Source organism: Coturnix japonica, chromosome 14, assembly GCF_001577835.2.
Source record: "Coturnix japonica isolate 7356 chromosome 14, Coturnix japonica 2.1, whole genome shotgun sequence".
Taxonomy (NCBI): Eukaryota; Metazoa; Chordata; class Aves; order Galliformes; family Phasianidae; genus Coturnix; species Coturnix japonica.
Genome location: NC_029529.1, coordinates 1,443,971 through 1,469,817, shown reverse-complemented (window position 1 = coordinate 1,469,817; position 25,847 = coordinate 1,443,971). Strand labels below are relative to the sequence as shown.

General features: G+C 39.7%; 1 protein-coding gene across 4 annotated transcripts in view; it reads right to left on the bottom strand.

The window, feature by feature from the left end:
* Positions 1 to 848: 848 nt before the first annotated feature.
* The window catches only part of TRRAP (transformation/transcription domain associated protein), a 72,963-nt gene continuing 47,964 nt past the window's right edge, over positions 849 to 25,847 (bottom strand). For 2 of the 4 annotated variants that reach the window (XM_015876799.2, XM_015876800.2), the window contains exons 58-71: positions 22,558 to 22,786; positions 22,080 to 22,345; positions 21,285 to 21,385; positions 18,423 to 18,624; positions 17,198 to 17,362; positions 15,568 to 15,658; positions 14,349 to 14,548; positions 13,584 to 13,845; positions 9,659 to 9,884; positions 8,892 to 9,109; positions 6,479 to 6,663; positions 4,253 to 4,456; positions 3,233 to 3,427; positions 849 to 2,119 (exon numbers count right to left, since the gene is read on the bottom strand). In XM_015876799.2, the coding sequence (XP_015732285.1) occupies positions 1,835 to 2,119; positions 3,233 to 3,427; positions 4,253 to 4,456; positions 6,479 to 6,663; positions 8,892 to 9,109; positions 9,659 to 9,884; positions 13,584 to 13,845; positions 14,349 to 14,548; positions 15,568 to 15,658; positions 17,198 to 17,362; positions 18,423 to 18,624; positions 21,285 to 21,385; positions 22,080 to 22,345; positions 22,558 to 22,786 (2,829 nt within the window). In that variant the 3' untranslated portion in view covers positions 849 to 1,834. The remainder of the gene's footprint in view (positions 2,120 to 3,232; positions 3,428 to 4,252; positions 4,457 to 6,478; positions 6,664 to 8,891; positions 9,110 to 9,658; positions 9,885 to 13,583; positions 13,846 to 14,348; positions 14,549 to 15,567; positions 15,659 to 17,197; positions 17,363 to 18,422; positions 18,625 to 21,284; positions 21,386 to 22,079; positions 22,346 to 22,557; positions 22,787 to 25,847) is intronic. The other 2 variants (XM_015876801.2, XM_015876802.2) reach the window with 1 other exon arrangement.

Here is a 25,847-nt window from a genome sequence, read left to right as displayed (position 1 = left end):
GGTTCAGTGCTGCTTTGGTGCTAGCAGAACCTTTGTGTCAGATGAATAGCAGGTAGAGACGTGCACCTCCTGCTCATCGCTGACACAAGTCCGTATCAGTTGATTGGTTCTGCTCGTGGCTGCAAAGATAAAAGGAACAGGTTATTTTGCATCTCTGTAAGAGACCTGTGGAATGCTCATGTTGCTTCCATTCCCCCCAAATAACAACTTGATTTCAGTAGTCTTACCTACTGCAGGCCCTGGTCTGCAGGTAGCCACCAAGGTAGATGATGATCACCCATGAGCTCTGCCAGCCAGAAGCCATCAGACTGCCTTGCAGAAATTCCCCTTCCCTGAGACAACTCACTGATGAACAATGGTGATTAACTTCGTGTTGCTTAGAAATCTCTGAAGAATCTTTTGACATCTTATTAAATATATATACATGTGTATAAAAAGAGAAAGATCCATCCTTTCCTGCGTGTCAAAACCAAGTTTCCAAGGGAGCTGCAGAAAACCCCTAATAGAGTTCGTCTCCATCTGTAACCTCGAGCAATTACTTAAAAGCTGTAATTCTTGCGGGCATGCCATAGGCCATTCTGTTTAAAGACAGATGATTAACAGACTGTTACCACACTGGCTGGCTTAGCAAGAAACCCTGTACACTGAGAAAATCCTCGTCATGCATCATTTCCTACTTGCAGCTCTTCCTAAAACAAACTGCTCAACAAACACATCACATGCATGTCTCATCAGTGCAGCTCCCACCTTGTAATGCTCAGGCGATTTTAGTTTCAAGATCACACTCGCCTCTTGGTCTGTTCAGCTTCTGCCATATTAAAACTACCCAATGAATGCCATAGAGAGGGTTTGTTTTTCTTTTTTAAATATTTATTTTGAAAAAATCACTCTGTACAAATGTAACATCCTCAGCACTGGGGTCTTATAAAAATGCTCACACAACAGAAGGACTTGAGTGAAACATTAAACTCCTCTCTTCTTAAATTACAAAGAAACTGATTCATTCTAAAGAAGCTATTGCAATTCTAAACATTAAAAAAGAGATAACTTTATAAGATTTATCTTCTTTCTCTATTGCAGTCAAATACGTGTATCAATAGATGACTTCTCCCATGCTTTTTATAAGCTTTCCCCCCAACACTGTCCACAACTGAACCAAATGCCCTAAATGGATTACACTTCTTCTGTACACAGCTTGTGCTCCAAGAAAACCTCGCACAATCTCACCATCCTTTTCTCAGTGCCTAACAAAAAGATGCGTCTATACATCCGGTACAAAAGTCTCTGTACAAGCCACATTTGCTCACGTGAATTTCTCAAGCAAATTCAAGGAAGAATATTTATTCGAGCCTTCCATTTGGTATCATGAAGGAACAGTGATTAAGTAAAATTTCACAAAGTAAAATCAATGAACTGGGAATTCTGTCCGCTTTAATAATTATTACTGTATAAAAACTTTATATGTTGTAGGTTATTAGGAATGGCAAACCTGAAATCTAACAGTGCTAGTTTTACAGTCCCCATCATAAAATAAGATTTTTTCTGTGTATTTTTAAGTTTCCTTCCCTAATTTTAAGCTATTTGCAAAAGCCATTGTTGCAAATTCAACAACCTTTTCCTTTTTCCTTATTTTTTTTTAAACAGGATTTTAAACCCTCATGAAATTAAAAGGAGTAAACCTGTCCTATTTCTGTAAACACAATCCAACGAAGACTGACAAAATGCAGTGTGACAGGTAAGCCAAGGTCTGATTTCTCTTTCACATTTCCTTAGCACAATATATGGCTCACACCAGTGACGGCAGCATCAATAAAAAGCTATTGCAAATTTCAAGTTACAGCCAGGGGTGCCAGGCAGGATCCATCCGACAGAGATTATCCAAGCTATTTGCAGCTGCTACCAGCGTGTTCACTTTGCTTTCTCCTCCTTCAAACTGAGCAAGATTATGAAGTCGAGTCATGATAGCGGTGACAGCTTTCTGAACGAGTGAAACCAGCTGCTGGCTGTCCATGTTTTCAGGCTGTCCAGCTGCTGAGAGCGGGGAGGAGGTATCCTCCTGTGTTTTCTTGTGCCATGCAATTATTTCATCCCGCAGCACAGTTTTCAGGATCCCATCAACCTACATGAGAGAGAAAAATCAGACTATTATGTTTAAGCTCAGCAAGCACGAGCTCTACTCTGCAGACTTTAAACTAAATATTAGTCTCCTCATGCTTCTAAGATTTTCTGGTATCAAGTCTGAGATAAACCTTCTGTTTGCATATAGTAAATAAGCATGTTTTAGCATACCTAGATATCAGGTCACGCATTTATTAAATACATTTCATATCAAACGTTAAAGGAATTCCTCTCGTGTCCAGAATTCAGACAAGCTAACACGACTGTAACCACACACCTGAGATGAGCTGGGCACCCATCACTCCAAAAAGCACAAATGGGCACCCATGCTCTCGTCTTGTAAATTCAATATGAGAAGTCTAATCGGGTTGACATCATCCGGATGCACAGATTACACACCAAGTCAGCAAACTCATTTGCATGTACAGACATGGCTTTGTAAGGCAAAGTGACGGATTATTTTTTAAAAAAATCTAAATTTTCCATATTACAAGGAAAAAAAAATCCTTTTAGGATATTTTCCATCCTTTACAAAGTAACTGCTCACACTGTAGCTGCAGTACACTCTGTGCAGTGCCGTTCTGGTGCAAATTGCAGCCTAAGTGCATGATGCCTCATTTTTGGAAAGCATTAGAATTTAAAAGGAAGTTAGACAATTTCTTTAGAAAACTACACCCTGCTAAGAGCTCGAATCCATCAAAGGAACAATGTATCTTGAGCATTCTGCTCTGCTAACAAAGGCCAAACACATTTCTATTCACAGCATATTATGAAGATTCTAAATGATGTTGCATTTGTCATTTCACTACTTACTACTGCCAGAACGTGTAGGGATTTATGAGGCTACAGCACTGAAACAATCAGCCTGAATTAACACACTTCAACAGAATAAAGAAGAAATTCAGGGTACAATTACACCTATCTTCCTCCTATTCTTTCCAAAACGGCAAAGTCTTCAGCTGCTTTTATGATGACCTTGGGGTAAGACTTCAAAACATAAATATGAGGTGCTCAGTTGCTATCTCAAGCAAGAAAATGCTGTTTAGCTCCTCGTATCCTAAATGATAAATGCAAATGAAGTGCCCGTAAACAACTTTTGGAAAGGTATACAAACCTTAAAGTTTGGCTGTGCAAAGCAGCGAGCAACTGCAATCATGGAGGCGGTCAGTGGGCCGGACACCCCAATGGTGGTAAGAAACTCGGAGATGTTTGGTGTGAGGCGGAATGGAACCGGGCGATTGGCATCCAAATCTCCCGTAGCATCATTAATGTCAAAGCGGAAATATGCTACATTTAGCTTGCCAGTATCCTGGATGGAAAACCAAAATGCACAGTTTTTGAGTAAATAAGTTCAGACTGAAGTAATTTTTACCAGTGAGTGTCCAAAAAGCTGTAATGAACACAGATTGTAGTATTAAACCTCGGGAAGCAATACTCCTCTGGCAGGGGTCTGAAAGGAGCTGGGCATAAAGATGGATCTTCACTCTCCAGGCATCTCAGCTCTGGGTAAGCACTTTCTATGTGCTGCTCACTGGGTAAGAACCTGAATGGCACAGCTGCACAGTGGGAATTAAAAATCTACACTGCCATACACAGCGTAACTCTCCATGCATTAAAATGCCATTAAGGCTTTAATATATACCACCTTTGCTCTACTCCTCATTTTAAATATTGGGTTAAAACAGAGAACTTACTTCTAATAGGAGTTGTAGCTTGACGTGATGTCAATGCAGAAAAGAGGCCATTATTTGAAAAAGGGTTTGCTTTTAAAAGTTTTATTTTGTTGTGTTGTGCTTTGTTTTTTTTTTAAGCTGTTTGGCACACAGGTCTATCCAAAGCAACATGTTTAAAACAAGACTAAAGAGAGGCTGATCAGTCACTTGCAGTAACAGTTCTGATATCTGTAACCAACTTTACAGACTACGTAATAAATTCTAACCACAGAAGGAAGACTTGATGGCAACTGGGTCTGCAGTATAAATCACTGCCTACATGATGTGCAATCACATAATCAAATGAAAGCCTACTGAAACACAATTATATATCGCAAATCCCCTTTTTGACTCAATTCAAACTCTGAAATTTCCATTTGATCAAAAAAGACAGCGTGTAGTTAGGACAAAACAAAGCATACCTGAGCTATCTGCAGCATTTCAGGGTTGAGTCTGTTTAAATGAAAGATAAATTCTGCAAAGCCAATCAGGGCTAACTGAATAGTGAACATCTTTCGGAAGGTCCAGTAATCCGTGGCATTGGGGAATGTATGTAAAGCCCACTCCTTAAGCATACTGCGTGGCACCATGTTACTCTGCACTTCTTTAAGTATATCTCTGAGAACCTAAACATGAAAAATGTTATTTGAAAGAGATCATTTTTAGTGCAATTTTTAGCAACAATTATGCCCAAAGCAACTACCAGACTTCACTGAACTGCTGCACACCACTGGGGGAAAACATCCCGAACTCCAACACTCTTAATCCAACAGCATTTCCTGATTTCCTTACCAGGATACACGACGCTTTGTAAGTCCAGCCCCTGCAAAGCTGCCAAATAACCTCCGTCTTACAAGACTCCGATTTTAATAAAACCAAATAAGCTGAAGATCTACAGTCAGTCTGACATGAGAAAATCCAAGTTATGCACTGATTGAAGTAGCTTCAAAGCTTTCAAGAAAATCAGAAGCAAACTAAAGAGACATTCAATCACAGTGCAGCACCTCCTTAAGGCAAACTAATGGAACACACTCCACTCTCTTTAGGCTTCAGTGCAAGGTGGATTATGCATTTGTCAGCAATAAAATAAAACCCTCTGCTTAAGTCTGAATATTTGTATGTGTTAATAGTAACACTTATTTCCAACCTCAGGCACCAGGACGCTGAACACTACTGAAGGTCAGCAGCCCTGGAAGGAAAATACACATTTTCCATGGAACATCCTTGCAGTGAAAGATCTCCTTTTTGCATTGAAGGATGTAAACATCACTCAGCAATTAAGTGACAATCGTTATGGAGCCTACCTAGTTAATTTTCCTGAATTTCAAAGGGTCTGAGATAGAAACCTTACATAAAATAAAGTCAGAAAGGTTGCTGCTCAGACTAACACATTACTGAGCAAAATGCTGACCAACAACAGTGACATGGAGTCTTTCCATATCTGGTCTGCAACAACTAAGAAGACTAGTAATAGCCTTGGTTGGTTCTCATTATCAGGTGATGGTAGCCTGTAGGCAGCACGAGGAGACAGATGGCAAAAAGAGAAGTACAAAAAAGTTACAGCAGCAATTAGGCAGAATTTTTGGAAGGCATTTGACAAACAAAAAAGCATAATGACAAGATGTGAAATTGCACTTGGGATCTACAAAGACCAAAACCTAAAACCTGGTGGTTTCTTTGCACACAGCATAGTTTACTGGAAAAGGTAACGTTAAAAGTGGAGAGAAAAACTGAGAGATGTACTCATATAAATATGTGAACAATAAGTAATAATTTTTCCCTTAATGTAAACATACAGTTTACCAAAATATTTCATTACTATAGCACATCCTAGCCTAATTAAATAGAAAATGGAATGGAGCTAGAATGTTCTACTGCACCAGAGTGACAGTCAGACTGACTTCAGTTCCACGACTGTTGAAGAGTTTCATAACCTGAAGAAAAAAGTCCTCAAAATAGAAGCAGATGTTACATAACTCTTCGTTTTCTTTTCTAACAGAAAACATTCTCCAGATGATGTCTGTGATATACCGTGTATTTTCTAATAGCTGTATTTGATGCGGGACTAGCATTTGATATAAGAATTTGCATTAACCTTGGGATTAAAAACTGTAAAGGAACCGTATTTATCAGAATTAGATGTTTGGTGGAGGTTAGAGGGGCAGAAGTTGCTGCTTCCCAAGTATTGTCACATATTAGGGTGAGATTAGCCTCTGTTCCTAACTGACCTGGGTGGGATGAACCCAGGGTCAGTTTTAGGATGAACACCAAAAGATGAGGAAATGGCACCACATAGCATTCTCCGCTTACACAAATTAGGAACATGAAATAGGAATGCTTTTCCCATGTCATCAATTCATTATTTACAAAGCATTATACAAAAAGGACCTAAAAGTAATGAATCCTTCACCTGCTTCCAGCTGCAGTTCCCAAATACAAATACAGCTTTTTGGAGGCTTTCAAAGATACTCCAAAACGCCAATGAGGTATGAGAACTCCCAACAACACTTATAGTAAAAACAAAACGAATGCAAACCACCTCCTTAGTGAAATACCTCCAGCCCCTACCTAATGGGAGGGAGCTGAACGCGCTGTAGCAAAGTCCTCAAGAAATAACCCTCATGAGAACTCGTTCTATGTTCTAATACCTGGTGGCTAGCTTGAGTCCCCCGTGCTTGCACCGTTGCCAGCCTGTCATAGTATCGAGAAATAGGATTGTCATGCTCAATGCCCTTCTTGGCGCAGCGCTGCTTGTAGATCTCCACCAGAGACAGAGAGGAGGGATTGTCTTCGACCAGACGCATCTGCGGAGAAACGGCCACGACGCGCGGCACTGCAGTGGGCAGAGAGGGCAACAAAACACAACAGTCAGTTCCCAGCACTCAGAGAAGAGCACGAGCGTGCAGCCAGCAGCCCTTCACACCCTACCATAGTAATCAGCTGAAGGGCATCAAGAGAAAATGGTTCCAACTATGCTCATTACTAATTCATGAGCTCAGTTAAAAAGAAAGCAAGGCAGTTTTGTTTTGTTTTAAGTTTTATCTAAGCAGAAACATCTTTGCTATATTAGGAGAAAAAAAACCCAACAGTGAGCACTCCACCCTTCCTACTTTACCTGCAGAAAAGAGGGCAGTGTTTTGCTTTGCTGCAAACAGGTGGTGGTGATTACACAATGCTAGCATCATTTCAAAAACCATTATTCTGAAGAAGTAGTGAACTCAGTGCTGTGCTTAAAGTAATTCATAAAAACTGGGATAAAATCTACACATAGCTGAGGAACAGAAGTTTAGAGGGACAGCACAAGGGGGAAATGAAGTAAATTGTTCAACAACAAGAAAACTTAAAGCCAGGGAGGTTTTACTTCAGGAACTGTAAACCTGCAAAACCCCTATTTGCACACAAATGAATGGTGCTTCACAGATGTATCACTCCTGTGAGTCTTACATGTGCAGAACACGTGCACTCATGTCCAGAGAGAGGAGGCCTCTCCCAGCACAGCTGGTGAACCCGTGGGACTGCTGAGAGTGGCCTCTGGTCACCAGCAGAACGTTCTCTCATCGTTTCCCTCAGGATCTGTAATAACTAACCTCAGGAATACAGGAAAAAAATGTTCTTCAAATGCCCTTAAATTGTTTGATGCAATTTCTTCAATTGTAAAGAAACAAATGCATTCCACAGAAAGAGTGTTAATGAGCTCTTTCTTCTGGCCTGCTTCCATTACCCTCTGGCAGCAGAGAGAGGAATGTTCTTCAGGTTCTTTCAAATAGTATCAAACCACAAAGTACAGAATTATTTCCAAAAAGACTGCAGCTTAAAACCAGCAGTTTGAAGGAAAGCACGTTGCTTTCCTAATAGTGTTATATAAAGTACACGCCAGTGGCTTTTTTCTTTTTCTTTTCAGTCGTACCTCTCAAGGCCGTATCGACTGTATTTCTCACTTCTTGGCCTTGGAATGATGTAAGAGTGCCTTCACATACATAGATACTAAATTCACCCCTTGTTAGAACAAGACCTTTGATTTGTACATTTTAGACTCGTTAAAGCCAGGTCTCAATTAGGCACTTCTACCCCTGTAACTGCAACTTGCATCACCTCGTCACTGCTTCTGAGAGCAAGTCTGCATTAAGAGATACAGTGTGTACAGAGGGAAAGATTGATAAAGCCAGACTTTGTTAAAATCAGATCTAAGGATTCTGTAAATGCCAAGAGCAAAGCAGCAGCACGCCTTGGTGTCTTCAGTTCAACTTCCCACTATTTGCAATATATTTTCTGGTCACCAGCTAAGGATTATTTGAACGTACAGAACTCATTTATATGAAGTTAGTAAGTGATCCCCTGACATTCTGAGAAGTACTTTATATTTTTATTAAGTCATTACATATTTACAAGTTGGAACTCCTGAATTTCTGGGAACATGAGTGTTTAACTCTTTGAAGGCATTCCCATTACACCTGAATCACAAGCAGATCGAGTATGTAGCTGAGCACTTCTCATTTCATCAACAAGTTATTTACCATCAACACATTGAGAAAGGCAACGCGCACATGTTTTGTGCTTCTGTTTTGAAATGCTTAAATATGCAACCTTTTATTACATTATTATTTTGGTATTTTATACACACAGATCATTCTGGAACCTTCCTCAGCTTCCCCCCTCACTAAGCCCTCCCTAAGGTTGTAAATTAGGCTACGTGCAGGCACTGCCAGGTGGTGCTGTTGGCAAAGGATGCTCTCCAGAACAAGGAACCTTGTACAGGATGGAAGTGCGCTCAGCACAACGCCTGCATCCAATATCCAGATTATGAACTGCTTTCATTTGGCAACAACTCATTAGTTGGTGTGTTTTAGGATTTTCCCCCGGGAGTAAACACCATCATGAATACATAGAGTTACTTCGGAAATTCTCAATGGCACAACTCAGAAACTGTGCGCTGAATTTGAAGCTCTTAGAAAATAAATACATAAATAAGCAAATAAATAAATAAATAAATATCCAGTGTTATATTGAGGGAAGAGTGTATATTAAAGCAAAAAAAAAAGACAGAATCTCTCTTTCCAGTACCTGTAAAAAACAGATGCCTTTTTGTGGTTTCCTTCCTCTTCTCTAAACAGGGGTTCAAAAGGCGAAGGAGTTGTAAGACACGTTCTTCTCTGCGAGACTCTGTCAGGCAAGCATCGTTCATTACAAGATAGGGGTAAATCTTTCCATTGTGGCCTCGGATGTAGAGCCTCCTGGCTGCAGTATTGTGTTTCTGAACTATCTCCACTCGGGGCATAAACCTACCAGGAGGAAGGAGAGATTAAAGCCCTTGAGCTCATCTCCTCTGATATCAAATAACAATTTAAAAAACAGAAGATAAACAAAGGAATTACACAGTGCAACTGTGAAACTACATTATGAACAATTACTTACTATTTTATTACCCAGTTAACACAAAGGTTCTATTTGATAGTCCAAAATTTCAGGCGTTTGTTTCTTTCTATTAAGAAAAACAGTTCTCAAGCAGAATTAATCATTAGATGAGATCCTGTTCTCTGCTTTGAAGAGCTGTCCCTCTGTGGACCACAACAGTAGAAATGCTCTCAAATAACATCAACATTAAACAAAACTGTCATATAGCAATTGAGCCATACAGCGAGGCAATGAGACATCACCAAAGGAGGATAAAGGAGCAACTTGGGCTGTTACAACAAAGCCCAGCTCTGTACACATTATTTCAATACACGAAATACACACAGTAGCTACTTTCTGCACCATGGATGGGAGAACATTGCCACTTTCTTCTCCATTTGCAGAATTACAACTACCTCTGACTCACTAGAGCTTACCTGGCGATCTTGATGTAGTAATGTGTTGGCTTTGGCATAAGGAACTCTCCGGGTATCTCCACTTCAGCAGTTTGAGCTGAAAAATTGCTTAGAAAGCGGCACTTCTCCTCTATGAGGAAAAACTTGGGAAGCTGTTTAGTTTTTGCCTCCAGAATTTTGATCCACTTCTTCAGTTTTGAGATAAGATTATGAAGTTTCATTGACCCCGGTACACTGAAGTCAAAGTCTAAAAGAAAAGATGCACATCCATCCTTAGCATTTTGAATTCCATATGGCGTATTTAACAACCACAAGTTGGAAGTCTGTGCCTTAGATGAGATTCTTTCACATGCCCTCAAGCAAAATGCTTTAAGCAGTCCCCCATACCGCACACACCTATGATGAAGAAAGCTGTTTTTTAAAGCCTAAGCACTTCAGTTTTCTGCCTGTTTCATTAAAAGTGATTTATTTATTTAAAATGAGTGGAGCCCTTCTACTTTTAAAGAGAATGGAAGAACCTGAACTGAGGATACAGTGCAGAACCTGTGAGGAACTTCAGGACAAGTAAAACTGCTGTTACTGTTACCTTCCTGTTCTGAGCTGCAAGAAAATCCAGTCCTTCTTTCCTCACCTGGATACCAACCGAGTGCCACTGCAGACTGAACAGATATGATGGCCTAAGCAAAAGGGCATCATGCCAGGAGCCCATGCTCAGCCCAACGCAACAGCCTCTAGGGCAGCAGCACCTCCCAGAACAGCAACAACTAGCAGCACAAAAACCATTCCACTCGTGTAAGGAAAAAGCCTGCAGTGAAAGATGCAGCCCCTTGTGTACGGATGACAAGAATTAGGAGTATTCAGTAATCCTCCCTTGTCTTTTTCTACCTGGTACGGATAGCGCATCTGTTGCAAAGCTCGGCACAATGCTCATTAGAATCCCACGGCTGCCCTCTAGTGAGCACTGCCAGCACATCACTGCATGACGGCCACAGAACTGTACCATCACCTCCTGACTGCACCAGGCATGGAGAAGTATCCCAAACTTCTGCCAGAGACACAATGGGGTTCTGCTTAAGAAAACCCACGCATCACCAAAGAGCCAGGACAGCCTCCATGGGCCTGAGATATAAGCTGAACTCTGGAGAGAAGTTCAGTCCCTTGTACACATGATGCTGAAGAACCGAGCACTGTCCAAAAGCAAGAGCTGTCTATTATTATTCAGTTATGAAATTACTCTGTGCTTTCTGAAGGGTTCTTTTTAATCTCCTAAGAACTTCAGGACAGCACCAACAAACAAGAAAAAACTCAGTGACAGTTAAGAAAGAGGAACAAGTCGGCTGCAGAAAACCAAGACTAGGAAGACCAGATTGAGGTCAAATGAGATACTAACTCCAGTATCTTCAATTGCATTTTCTGCATACTGTCCTAATACCTAAAAGTTACAAGAGAAGTAAAGGAACAGGGGCCTGCGCAGTGCTGGGCTTTCTCGGGAGAAAAGAGGCCAAGGGGGAAACACCACCAAAGTAACACTTAAAAAGCTGACAGCTAATAGCAGAAGTGTTCCACCTCCCTTTGCCCCACACTTTGCATGGACTGAGGACTTCAAGAAACTTCCTTCTACCTGCAGCTTCCATTCTCAGCACAGAACTCTGCTAAGTGCCACAACTGCCAACAACACCACACTGCCTCTTAAGGGAATGTTCAGTTTTCCACCTGTACACGGCTTGACTGCAGAGAGGGCAGCAGAAAGAAGCAGGGATCCAACCTCTGAACTCTCATCTGAACAGTTGAGGCCGTTTCTCTCCACCTTTGCTGCTGAGTGCTCTCAAGGGGAGCATTTCTCTCTCTGTGCCTTTTTTTGTGTGCTCTTTGATGCCAAAGGTTTGCGAAGAAGGATTGAAGGAACAAAGAAGGGATGCTCAAAGAGGAATTTGAAGCTCCAGAAATAAAAAAAAGAAAAATTAAAGTAAAATTTGGTTTTAAAATGCTTAATGTTGGGATGGAAAAAGATGACCTATGAGAACTCTAGCAGTCCGGTTGGATGCCAACAAAATCTGTCAAGCTACAAGAAATGGTGAGAGAGCCCCTGATAGCCCCTAATGGGGTCAAGGTGCAGCTTCAACAACACTGGAGGAGACGACACAGCCACACAGAGCTGCACACGTCTGCAACACAGCCACCAACATCCATTTCTATATGTTTCTATATGTTGTTCCACATCATTCTTTGTAAAAGTTGTGGTTGGAAAGCACAGCTGAAAACTTTACGTGCTATTTACACACAAGAAAGATATGCAAACAGCACATAAAAACCCCAAATCCCACCCATTCAACTTTATTATTACTTTTTCTTTTTTTTTTAAATGAAAATGTAACTGAACAGTAATTAAACATTTTAAAAGAGCCCTTCAGGTTTCACCTACTGCTGTACTCAGCCTTCAGCTGTAAGACTGCTGAAACCAGACGCCCCCCCAGCACTCATATCTTAAAGGAAAGACATGAAGGCAAAGTACAATGGACCTGAACTAACTCAGAAGTACCCTAAGACTGAGCATGCCGAGCAGTGAAAAAGCAACTAGCCTCTTACTGCACTGCAGACATATAAACCATTACTAAAAAGCAAAAACAAGCCCAAACTTCTATTTAACGTATTTCATTTCCCTGTAAGCTTCAGTTGAAGACTCGCAAAATGGTTCTGCTTTCACTTCCCTTCCCAGCAGCCTTCATCCATTAAAAATCTAATCATATGGTTCAGGACTTTCATTATCTGCTGTCATGCAACTGTTGTGCCTCAAAAAGGACGCCATGCAATGTATCATGTGCACAAGATATGTAGGTCAAATCTACAACTGCGCTGCTTTCACAAGGTTCCCATCCAATCGCCTATTTTCTCAACGTTAGCAGTAAAATGCTTGGGAAAAAAAAAAGAAGGAAAATAACAACAGAAAAAACACTGTAAATCTACTTGTCCAACTCTGCAAACTCTCCACAACAGTGTGCACCTGAAACAATTTTATGTTAAAGGATATCTAGTAGCTGAGAATTCTAACAGGAATAATCAGTCAACACCAGATTCACATCTGCAGAGGTGTCAGCTTGGTGCAGAAAGGCTGTGATTTTTAAATCACCATAAAGCCAAAACTGAGTTTGATCTCATGCCAGAATCACGTGAATCAGAACCCCAGCAGGGTGAGTTGGAAAGCAAATTCAGAATAATATGAAAGCTCGGGGCTGCCTAAGAATTCTATCAATCCAGTTATGGACAACCAATAACTCTGAGTTGTTAATTTCTGTCACATACAGCTGCGTGGCCTTAACGCTTCTCAGCAAATGCGTCACCACGCTCCACTGCACACAGACTCTACGTGGAATCCAAGATCAACTTCAGATACTCATCAAACATGTAACACCACTGATAAGGCAAAAAGCTACTTCTCTCAAGTACCTTTTTTATTAGAGCTGATTAAAGTTATTGATTCAATTTACCTAACAATGATGCGAGTTTTTGTCATTGTTTCTTTCATAATCTTGTTATCCAAAACACCGGAACAATCTTACTCATCAGAAGTCAATTGTTTTGAAAGATTTCACACAATATTGTGAATTGGGAATCCTGCAGTGATAATTGCATTACATTGAAGCATTCAACATCAGTCATCATTACTGCCTTCATCTAAAGCAGGCAGCCTGATCCAAACTGCACAAATATTGCAGTGAAGTAATCTGTTTTATCTTTAAACACATAGGTGGTTTGACCACAGTTTTAGGTAATAGAAGTACAATATCCTCATTCTCTATTGTCTGGTTGTCATTTGACAACGTATGGAGCAACAAAGATGATACTCTAGGTTGTGCCAAATGGTAGGAAAAATTAAAAGGTGGAGTGCTTTGAGGTGAGCTTTGTGAGGAAAATTCCCCAGGAGGTCAAGGCTTTTAAAACAAATTACCTGTTGTGAATTGCCCTTTTAGCTTCTGGAAGACAGGATCTTGAGCTGTCGCCTGCGCTCTCCTGGCTAGCGACTCTGAGGCTGCACTGGAAAACATGGTGGACACATTGGACACGTTCTCAAGTCCTACTCCAAAAGTGCTCACTAACTTCTTGACGAAGTTTAGTGTATGCGGAGTGATTTTGGCATCTGAAACAGCTCCACTTTTCTCAAAGGCAACTGAATAGCACTTCGCCAAGCCCTGCTGCAGTTGTCTAAGAACCTAAAGACAAAATAACGATAATAAAGACAAAAAGTCAGGAAGATCAGGTCTTCTGATTTGGTATAAGAAAACACCGTTCAGTCACTGCCAGGTAGATAGAACTGCATGTACCACTTCAAGAGGCAAAAAGAAATGGAATAGCAAGTCTATCTGCTCTCTAAATCAAATTTGGACAATAGTTACCACCTGTCACAGACCATCAGATCAAGAAGAAAACCGGTACATGTGAAATTTAAGATAAGAGCATCATTTTTCAGTTAGTATAAGCAACAGCTTAAATCCTAATGCTAGAGGCATTCCTCCGTCTTTGGGAAACTTATATATTGCTTCCATAAATAAGCTTTAAAAACTCCAATCAGAGAAGTCAGTTCTAGGAACACATCAGTTTTCTAATAAAAAAAGAAGCTATGTTTTACTGCTCAGAAGTAATCTTAGAGAAATATTTTGCAGCTAAGTTTTCCCTAGAGGACACATAGATATGAAACTGTATAAAAGCCAAATACCTCTTCATGCCAATTCTCTCTGAACCAGACCATCTGATCTACAATGCCTTCCAGAGAAGACAAAAGCGTTGGGTGTAATTCTCGCTGCATATGCATAATCCGACTGCATCTCCACATCGGTGCTGTGGCTCTGATTGGCCCAGGATCTGAGGCAGAGTGGGACTGATTTCCAACTGAACTTGGCTGTTGTTGCCCAGAATCTGGAAAGAGGAAAAGCAAAATCGATACAAAACAATCAAGAAAGATTTTATTCTTTATCACCTTGAAATGCATCCACATGAAAGAAATGGCTTTGGATTTCGAATTTCCTGCTGAGTTTCAGAAGACTTGTCAGTTAAGAAAGTAAACTGCTCGCAGTGCTGTTCAGCACTACAGACTTCTCAAAGCTGGAGCAATGCAAACACTCTTCAAAATCACACAGTCCTGGGTTTCACTCTGCTAAATCAAGCTCTTAAACTAACGGACGACATTTCACACAGGAGCAAATAAAGTAAACACTGTTCATTTTGGCACCTTCCCTTTTTTGGTGAGATCTCTTGCTCAGCTGCAGGAATAAGATGCCAACAACTCATATTGCTGTACAGTGTTACCCATTAGTGAAACTTATCTCCTGTGTTTCAACTCCACTGCACAGAGTTTCAGTTTATCACATGACGTCCAGCTACTTCAAATAGCATCATCTCCCAGTGATAGAAGCCTCACGTAACTCACTGGAGCAGTAGTTTGTGGCAGAAATGAGAGGAAGATATGTTACCATCTACCGCTAAACACATAAATAGTGATATCAAGAATCTGGCTCAAAAATTAATCTTGCTGGACATGAATGTAGTAAAGTATTATGACACGTAAACATATCATCTTCCTCCTCCAAAGGAAGAACAAAGAAAAATGAAGCATTTTTACTGCTCTTCCATATTTGAATTCCAAGACTTTTCTGCCTAAAATCCAGTAAGGAGTGTGTAATTTTGAATAATTACAGTTAATTAATAATGAAGGTTAAACTCTTCTTGGTTATTCAAGACAGATCAATACTTGAAGCTCCTGTAGACTTGATGCCACAAAAATGAATTTAAATAAGGTTCATTGGAAATTTTTTCCTTGGCCTTGAGAAGTTGCTATGCAGCTTCTTCTAAGCAGCCATCTTCCCAGGAAAATCAGGGAGAGCTAAAGACAACGACAAGTTAAAGAACTTGAAGAATTTTATCTGTGTCAGACTCACCGCTTTTGTAGCGCTCCCGCTGTTCTATCTTCAAGGTCAAGTAGAGGGTCCTGATAGGGAAGTAGACGGCTTGGGGATAGACTCGTCCCACCTATTTGGAGATGTACATACACATGTTTCTCATTTAAGGAATACTGACTACACATCAGATCAACACATACAGATTCTCTGTGTACATGAGTCCAAGTCAGTAATAATCAGTTCCTTGTTTTAAATAACATCTTATGGAAAACTAGGAAATTGAAGATCATTTCAGCAACAGAAATCCAAAGAGGATGAAATGGTGACTCTCTCCGCATGCTGTTCAGACATTACCTAATTAGTGCTTCCAGATAGTACTGTTCAATAAATCTGAAAATAGCATAGTGCCAGTGTACCTGGACCAGCTCACCGATCTTACTCATGAACATAATGGAAAAAAACAGACATAATGACACCAGTTAGTCTTTAAATTAGGCCACAATTCCCAGTGAGCCCCACAGTAAGATACGAAAGCCCATTAGAGAGTAACTTTACTCCAGCACTTAATGTAAGGGGATACCAATTTCACCAAAAAAATATTTTAGTTTCCATAATAAAACAATAATTAAAAAAAAGCCAAAGGAGATATTAACGTCCAGCGCCTCCTCTGAAATCCATAACTCTTTTCTATTAAAGGAAAGAATTAATGTGTCTAAGAAGTACCCACAATGGAGCCCATCTTAAGACATGATCAGAGACTCCTCCAGCCACAACTGCATTAAATCATGGATTTTTCTCCCCTCCAAATGGCCACGGTAAGCCTGACAAGTTTCTCAATGGCACTTCCAGGTTCCACATGTGCTAAAAAGGAGCTCCAACTGAACCATGAGCAGTTATCTTCCCTGAAAACATATCCCAACCCTGTTCACACTAAGCAATATCAAAACAGTATTTAATAATAATCTCCCTTAATGTAATGGCATGCTGCAAACCAAGTTTATGCTGAGATGCAGGCAATGTTCTGTTCAAATTCTGTTTTAGATCAGAGGGCACTAAAATCTTCAGATTCCAAGGTAAGATTAATCAAAGCTCCTTTGCCTATTCAGAGGTATAAATCGAGGAAATCAGATTCCTCACCCAACTCCTGAAACTCTACCCTTACTTTTCCAGTCACTTGACGTACTACATTTTGAGTGCAAACTCATAGCACCTCTGTAAAGATTGCTGATAGTGACAGCACTAACTTTTAAATCAAGTCTAAGAAAAATAAGGAGCTAAAAAATTCCATCTTTTGCTCACTATTTACTCACTAGAGATAGCAATTTTGTATCTGTGCTCTTAACATGACAAACATTTAACGATACGCTCCTAAATGTGTACTATTCTGTTCACAAAAATGTAATAAAGAGAATTCCAGAGGGAAATCTAAAACGTGTTAAGCAAATATGGCATACAATTACACTAGGTTTAGTCTCATTAAGCATCGCTCACTTTGAACTTCAAGTTATTCTGCTTCTAGGGAGAAATTAGCATTTATTAAATTAACAACAGTTGCAAGAAATAACGCTTTTTAAGCTTCCTTAATTTGCTTTTAAAAATTCTTATAGATCACATCTTGAAAATAAAGATTACAGACAATTAAGAATTAGTGTTCATCTTCTGTAGCTACCTGACTGATGAGGTTCAGAAGGAGTTTGCCCTCAGAGCCAACCAAGCACGTCAGCAGCTGCGGAATCCAGGCCAACCACTGGATGGGTGGGACACCAATACAGTACTTGTCTACTGCGTCTGCCAGCGTGTTCTTATCATCATCAAAACTCAGCAGCCACAGAACCTGAAAGAGAGTTTCAAGCAGACATCTCAGGGCTTGAGCAAATTCAACACATCAATTGGATTATGCAGAAAAAAGCCCAAACATCCAGATAATCACTGATATGACACTGAAGTCCATTTATCTGTCAAAGCCTACTTGGACACAGGAATTTATATTTATCATACCTGGCCAGCGTAGGATTTTCCCACAGAAATAAGATTAAAAGGATGTAAAAATAAACACATGAATATTTCATGGATGCAGTGAGGGGGCTGGGGTGGAAATTATAGGCAGTATGAAACACGCCTCAAGTGTCCTAAGCACTCACAAGTAACTGAAGCTGTATTTGTGGACTCAAAAATACGACATTTAGCAGGAGAGCACAAATGTAATAACTGCATTTGTCTGATGAACTAAAAAAAGTAACACAAAAAGTTCTGAAAACGAAGCATTAATTTTTTCAGAAGGTCACTCAGGAGAACAAAGATTAAACTAATGACAGCTGACATTGTACCAGTCGTAATCCACAGTTCCTGTCCCTGACGGAGTCAGAAGGGCAATGCCTTCAAAACCAATCCCAGTTAAGTAGCTGGAAGAGGTATTTGAATAGAGCTGAAATGCGAAAGTGGGGAAAAAAAGGTGCTGTTAATTCCAAGGCTTTGACGTGGCAAAGTATCTGACTAAACTACATAGCAGAAGGACACAGAAAGTCTTACATTAAATTAAAAATCATTAACAGTTATGCAAGCAAGGATGTTACTTGTCCCCTTCCCTCCTGCTCCCCACAGAGAAAGAGGTTCCACACCCTAAAAAAAAAAAAATTTATATATATATATATATATATATATATATATATATATATATATATATAATATACACACACATACATATATGCCCTAATAAAATATAATAATATTATAAAATATATAATAATAAAAAAAAATCCATGATGACTTCCATGCAATGACTGTGCAGCAACCATGCATACAGCTTCAGCCTCAAGTAAAGCTTTAATTAGTACCTGGTATTTCTCCAATTACACCAATGTGGGCATATGAACATCTAAACATCAGGACCTTACCTTTGCTAAATACTTTCGTGATTTGCTCTCATTCTGATGACGACATGCATGCAGATAGCACGTAATAGCAGACACACCCAGGTGAAGCTGACGTTCTTTCACAAAGATATTCTCCAGGTAATCACCCCACATTGCCCATGCCTTCACTAGGACATCATGCATTTGTACAGCTGCAGAAAATGCTTTGTTTGCTTCTTCAGACCTGTATTGTGACAAGAATGGATGTGAGTTCCATACTAGAAAAAAATCACTAAATCATGTAACAGATTTCTGATAGGGTACCCAATTATGTCCTTAACATCAAATGGAATTTTTCCACTACGTTCTCCAGTAAGGGCTTATGATTGCTTTCTCTTAGCTTTCCTTTATTTCAGCAGCTATGAAAGCAAATGGTTCATAATGGAAACAATTATGCAAATGTTTCAGATCCCCATATACTCCCTGAAAAACTACAAGTTCCAGTACACTGCAACTGCAACACAAGCAACAGAATAAAGACTCTGGGGAAGAAACGAACAACAAACAATTGCACAAAAACACCAGAAGTAAGAAGGAGTGAAAAAAAGTAAAATGGAGAAGATACGGCATATCTGTCGGTGGACACCATCTTGCTTAACTGTCCTCCCACCCAATCTCCAAGTGATGTTACCCGGAACAAAGTCAGCTCCTCACTGCCAAAGCTAAAATGTTAGGAAGCTGGGGAAAAAAAACACAACAGTGCCAAAACAAAAGAAATCTCGTCATACAATCCTTGGATTCTCAAAAACAACAAAACAAGGTTTGGTAATTGGAAAGTTCTCTCTGTGTTTCCTCGCTTTTCCATTTCAAGATTTGGCAAATTTCACCCCAATATACACACAGCCCTCCAACTTAGGGAGTGATTCACGTATAGGGCTAAAGAATGAGAAAACTCTCATGTACAACTGAAACAAAGAAACTGTTAAAGCATTTCAGGATTCCTATTTAATAGGTATCTCTCTTATAGGATAAGCATAGTAAGAAGCAGTCCAAAAAGTAAAGTAATGCTTGCCTGTATTTTGAACATCAATATAAGCTCGTAGGATTACAGTGAGTTAAAATGATTAGCTATTGATGATAAAAAGGAAGGAACTTTGTCAGTCAAATACACACTCATTGCTATGTTGCACAAATATGTCACTTTCTTTCAGAAGCTTTCTGCACCTTTTGAACTCTTCTGAACTTCTGAAGCCTCGTAGCAAAGCAGCAGCCTGATAAATGACTTCATATGACTGCTTCCCCTTCCTAAAAACAGGACTTTCTCAGCAGATCTTCTTTTCTACCTCTTTACTATCCATCATCCCTGACACCTGAAATGACTTTTTAAAAACGCTCTCTCCCACCTTGCTCAGCAAATGGGCAGCACAGGGAGATGCAACACCAGAGGTGACCTCCAGCTTGCAGCGTGCTTGGCACACAGGTCAGCAGCAGTCACACATTCTCAGCATCAAGACCGCCCATCTTCTCAAGAGTAACCCTCCCAACGTCCCAACTCCAGCTGCAGTGCTTGAAAATGCACATTTAGGTTGTTTCTCAAGATTAAGATTCATGTTTTAAACAGAATCCCTTATCCGTTCTGTCCTGAAGAAAGATGCAGGTACATTTTTTGCTGTCTTTTAGTTCAACTGCATGAATTATGTTTATTCATTTATTTTAAAGTGGGGTGGAGGACAGGCAGACTTTCTTCCCTTTAAACCTCAACTGAAACTTAGAATATTTACGGCCATAAAAAAAGCCCACTGCACTTTCCATCACAGTAATTTCATTCTGCATATTTAAATTTCTCTCTTTTACCCACAGAACATGTTCATTTCTTCCTGACTTTAATTGCTACATGGGTTGTGGTGTACAACTTAGAAGCTGATGGACTTCATTTTGAAAGTGTCTGCAATGCAGTGGTAAAAGAATGAATCCATCTGGATGTAACATTTAGCAATATGCCATTAAATACCACATACACAAAAAAATGCTCAAGTCTGAAGGGCTGCTTCTAAGTATCACCCAATAAAATTTGACTGCTAAAATATTTGTCTATTGAATTAGAGAGAGAGACCCTCCTCAATATAGTAAGATGCCTGTCAGCATTAAAGCAAAAGGCCTGGAAAGCTGGTGTGAAAGTAAAGCTTACACCTCGGTGTTACATTTCCATAAAGCAAGCTGTCTCCAAAACATAAAACATCAATCTTTTCAGTTCAATCTTAAATGAGTTTATGTTACATTTTCATTTTGAACCATACAGCAGATTTTGCTATGGACTCTGAACTATGTCATCACACATTTTCGTTTCCCTTAACAGACACACACAGTGAACAACAAAACAGGACAGAAAGGGGAATAAAGATGGAGGTTAGCTTTGTTTAGGTAACTACAAATCCTGTAGACTGAGCAGGGCTCTATCCTTGGTTTTAGATGTGATACTTACATTGAAATTGTAATTAAAGGAACTTCCTTTTGTCAACTTTGCTAATGTATTGGTTTGCTAGATTGAGGTATCAGTTAGACATCAGTCTGTCTAACCAAATAGTCATAGAAGCAGGAAAAAAGATATTTTACACTGCAAAGCTTTGGACAAAAATATTCTCCCTGCCTCTTCTTTCTGCATATCCCTAAAACAACCAAACAAAAAAATAACTGATGCAATGTTTGCTTCAAGTAGCTCTTGATATTAACAGTCATTCCATCCTCAAACTGAAAAGGAACCACCATGTAAAATTCTACTTCCATACACAGTTGTGCCAAATTTTAGGCTGGTATAAACATAGGGAAGAACTTTCTCAATCAAATATTGTGTTGAAATACTTCTCTCAGATGTGTGCTAACGCCTCCTCCAGCCAGCATACTTACTTGTTAATCTGTGCCAAGAACATTCCCTTCAATGCATAGAACTCAGCAGTCATCTCCTTGGTGAAGTACTTCAGATTGGTCGATTCAATAACTTCAAGACCCTGTTAAGAAAGTATTAGTGAAAAAAAGCCTTCCAAAATGGATGTTTCTATTAAAAAAAAAGAAATACCATAAAAAACAGCCAAAATGTCCCCTTGAAATAGCATGAATTTCTAACATTTTGGCTATTTCCCACTTATTTTTCATTTAAAATAGTCTAGACTGACAATAATTTCAAGTTTCTGCTGGTCCACACAAAACTGATCGATACAACAGACCACACTCATCAGGTGATCAGTTATCTTTTCTACCTTTAAGTTTGTCTACCTTATAATTAAGCATCAGGGTTTTCTGCCTCCAATCACGCTTTTTTATCTTCTTTTTAACTCATTTTCACTTTAGTATGCCAGCAAACATCACTCACGAGCAAGCCACTCAAAACCCCCAACATGTCTTACAATTGCACTGTCCTTCTGCTAATAACATATTTTCAAAGTCCCTTCCATTTATCTGCTTTGTAAGATTTCAAAATATCTATGTCCACTTTAAATTTATTAGCTTAACTTTTAAAACATTCATAGGTCAAAGAGGATGATGACTGCTTTTGTCCATTAAAACATGACTTAACACTATGTATGGTATAACGTGACAAGGAAATGGATCCTGTATGCAGGCCATTTATTTAAATCCATATATCTAATGGCCATCGTAACCTTCCAAGTTCTAATCACAACATCAGAGAAAAAGCTACCGTACCTGCATGCATTCATTTTTGCCCATAACTCCCGCCAGCTGAAGGTAACATTTAACTTGCTGACGTATCTTCTGGAAGCAGTCCACAATGGGCACAGTTGGAATTGTATGAATACGACTCAGGATATCCAAAGCTACGTTGACCAGCCCTTGTTTTCGAGCTATCTTTCCATACTGGATAATTGCTGATGCAGAAGCATGAACTCCCAGCATCGCGTTATTGGAACTAGGATCATGCTGAGAACTATTCTCATATGCAGTTACAATGGCTAAAGACAAAACATGAAATGTTGTCAGTATAAATGAAACCACACACACAGCAAAATCTCATACAACAGTATATATGAAAATACGACTCAATGGAACGCTTGAATGGAAACTAAATAAAAACAATCTTGTCCGAGCCAACAAAACTACTGCATATTTAAATAAAAAGAATACAAAGAACTTATTTCAAACAATGTGTTGTCTGGAAAATTACATGATGAAGGCATGCTGGACCAGGCAGTTTTACCCTGGTAATGATGCTGTCTCCACATGAAAATGCTGCTCCAGTGGGATAAATCATCTGACACAATAGGTAACCTGTTCCTCCACGTCTTTACAACTGTCTTCATATCATGTAAGCTGTTGTTCCTCCCTAGATTAGTCGGCTGCAGTCCTGCGTTTATTTGGGCTGCTTCTTGAAGTTCAATTATCTGCTGTGCTGCCTAGAAAACAGTAAACAGTATAAATCATCCTAAAAGGTTGTACAATAAACTGGCCAAGATCCAGCTGATCAGTTCACCTTTAAAACATCAAGTAAAGGAGCAGCTATGCTGCTTGGGGACCCGTCTATTAATTGCAAAATAACCAATAGCCAGTACTTAACAAAACAGAAAAAGAAAAGACAACCAAGAACCACGTGCTTCAGCTATTAACAGGAACATACCCAACTGCTGATCATCAGAATTTCTATCACCAGGTAGCTAGTCCTAAGAAACAAACAACCCAGTTGTTTTATAAAGTACACAAAGGTGCCATGAAGTTCCTTCCTGAATGCTTGCAAAAAGGTCACCACCTAAATTCGGGCTCCATGCACCCCTGATAGGCTCATCTATTACTGTAAGAGATTCCCCCAAGAACCTCAGCTTGGAGAACTTTCTTAGGTTAAAAATGTTTTTTATACTGACATCACCATCCTCAGATTAATGAAACGAACAAACGAGAGATGGCAGCAGTCTCAGTCCTGCTAAAGGCAGCAGACATTCTGCTCAACTTCAACAACCCCAAGAAAAGGCCCACAAACTTTAATGGAATTTAATTACCCGTAGTACAATAAAACCAATGTAGTATTCTCTAAGCTTCCTCTTGGCAGATAGCAGTTGTATTCATTGTTAATCAACCAAATAAGATAACTACTTTAAAGAAAAAGCCATCTAAATTTACCCAGTGAAATCTCTTAGAAACAAAATAAATTAAACGAAGTAATATTTTCCTACAGTCATCTCAGTATCAGCTCTCACAACAGCTTAACCTTCATCCTATACCCATTCATCACATGAATTTAATTTTCTCACAGGTATTTAATCACATACTATCTGATATTAAAAAGAAAAAAAAAAAGTAATTACTGCAGTGCAAATTCATGGCTGCATTTGTACCTCTGTCACTCATTGACTAATTTATCATTTCTTCATGAGGGACGTCCACACATTAGGTGATTCTAAATGCTTGTTTTAATTGATATCTGGAAGCATTTAAATTATTTAGCAATCCTAATTCTTTCACGCTACAAATACTACACATCCAGAGGAGAAAAACTGGAAATACCAGAGAAAACTTATCAGGAAGGAATTCATTTAGTCAAGTGCTCTGAGCACCAACTCATGAAGAAATGCATCCCCTGACACCAAACCTCAGATCATACCCCACTCAGATATTCCCCCTTGGAGACAAGAGGCTCCTCCCCAGCAATGAGCACTGATCTGTGTGAACTGTTCGTGTATCAGAGGACTGCAGCCCTTCCAAGGATGGCAGACTGCTGGCACAGCACACACTGTGTGTGAAGGTGAACCTGAATCCCACTTCCAGCCTCCGGGTGCTGCTGCACAACACAGGACGTTCACTTTCAAGAAGCTTCTGGAAGCACTTAGAGGCCAAATCCCACTTCTTAAAGATGAGTTTGGACACCTGCTTCCATTCAGTTACACTTGGCAATAACATCTATGCTCAAAAGTTTGCCTCTTACAGCTCTGAATTACTCACATAATTAAATCCAAGGAAAGCTAAAGGGTAAGTGTTGACATTTCACACATTTTAAAGGGAAGCAGAAGTCCGTTTTTTGTTACGGAGAAATGTGTGAAAGCTGTGAAGGACACAAGCCGTACGTTTCTCATGTCTTATTTCATCTCATACAATAAATAAACTGCACAATCTGTATGATTAAAGTTGTGCCAGCTGCTTCACAAAAACACTCCTGCAGGCCTGAAGTTCTTCCAAGCTGTTCCTGCCAGGATGAGAACCAAGTCTATTCCCTTCTAAGTGGATCCTCAGTGACCCCTGTGTCAAGGAGCAGGACTAAACACACAGAATTTGAACAGCTTTTATTTAAACTGCATTGCCAATGCTGCCTAAAGAAGTAAGATTGAAAGCAAAAATAAACATCTAACTGGTACACAGCACCTGAGAACCAATTTACACTTAAATGCTGGAAAAAGTACATTATTTGTCTTATAACAATTACTAATTAGTTCTAAAATATGGTAAATTTATACAAGCAGTAAGGACCTGTGCAGCAAGGATGAAAGAAAAGACATCTTCAGTAGCCAACCAGCTCTGCTTTCCCACAGAAATGGATGACAGAGTTAAGAAAAAAGGAAATATGTAGAAAATGGCAAGCACAAAAAAGCTAGCTTTGCCCATCTTCTTTGTACACACTGAGTAACTCAGCTGGAAAGTTATTCACCTTTTCTAAGTCGAGGATTCTAATATGCACGTAAGGCTTTCTTTAAAAATCAGTGCTGGAGAAGATCCAGTGCAACACAGTGGAGTCATTTTATAGGCCGGCATGAAGTTCAAGTTACAAACTTCTCCTGTTTTAAATAATCCTGAAAGAAGCTATTAAAGATGGGCTGATTCTCTGCTCTGTGTGCTTTTTGTGCTGCTGTTGAGTTTCATTACTGCTTCTTTTCACAATTCTTGTAACTCAAAATTAACAGACTGCCTCTCATTTATTCTGAGAACAGCTCACAGCTTCATTGTCAGAATGCTGTCCTGACTTCATGATTAAGCTCCTCTCAAAACTTCATGCTTGCTTTGCCCATTTTTCTTGCCCCTAAAGCATACAGATCTCCTTCAGATCCCAAAGTAAGGCCACAGGGCTCCAACCTCCTCTGATGTAAGCGATCTGTTCCTTCTCAATTCAGCAAAATGCCCCTGACAAAGGTTACCGCTGTCTCAAGTCTTCCAGCTGACTTACTCTCACAAGTGCTCTGTAACGTATTGGAATTAAAATGAGCCAATTAGTTGGAAGCAGTAACCTTTTCAATCAGTACAGCTAAATTTGGAAGGTATGCACCCACATGCACAGACAAGGGGAATTACTGGAATATGGTCTCCCACTCAGACCAAAGACAGACATTCTCCTTCCTGCAGCTGGCGTCAGATGGGATGCAGGGAGCAGTGACCACAAAGCCCTCCCATCTGCGAAGCAACATTATTAAATACAAGAATTCTTCTTACAACATTACTGCAAGGATTTTAAGGCAATACCCCTCAGAGCCTGCCAAA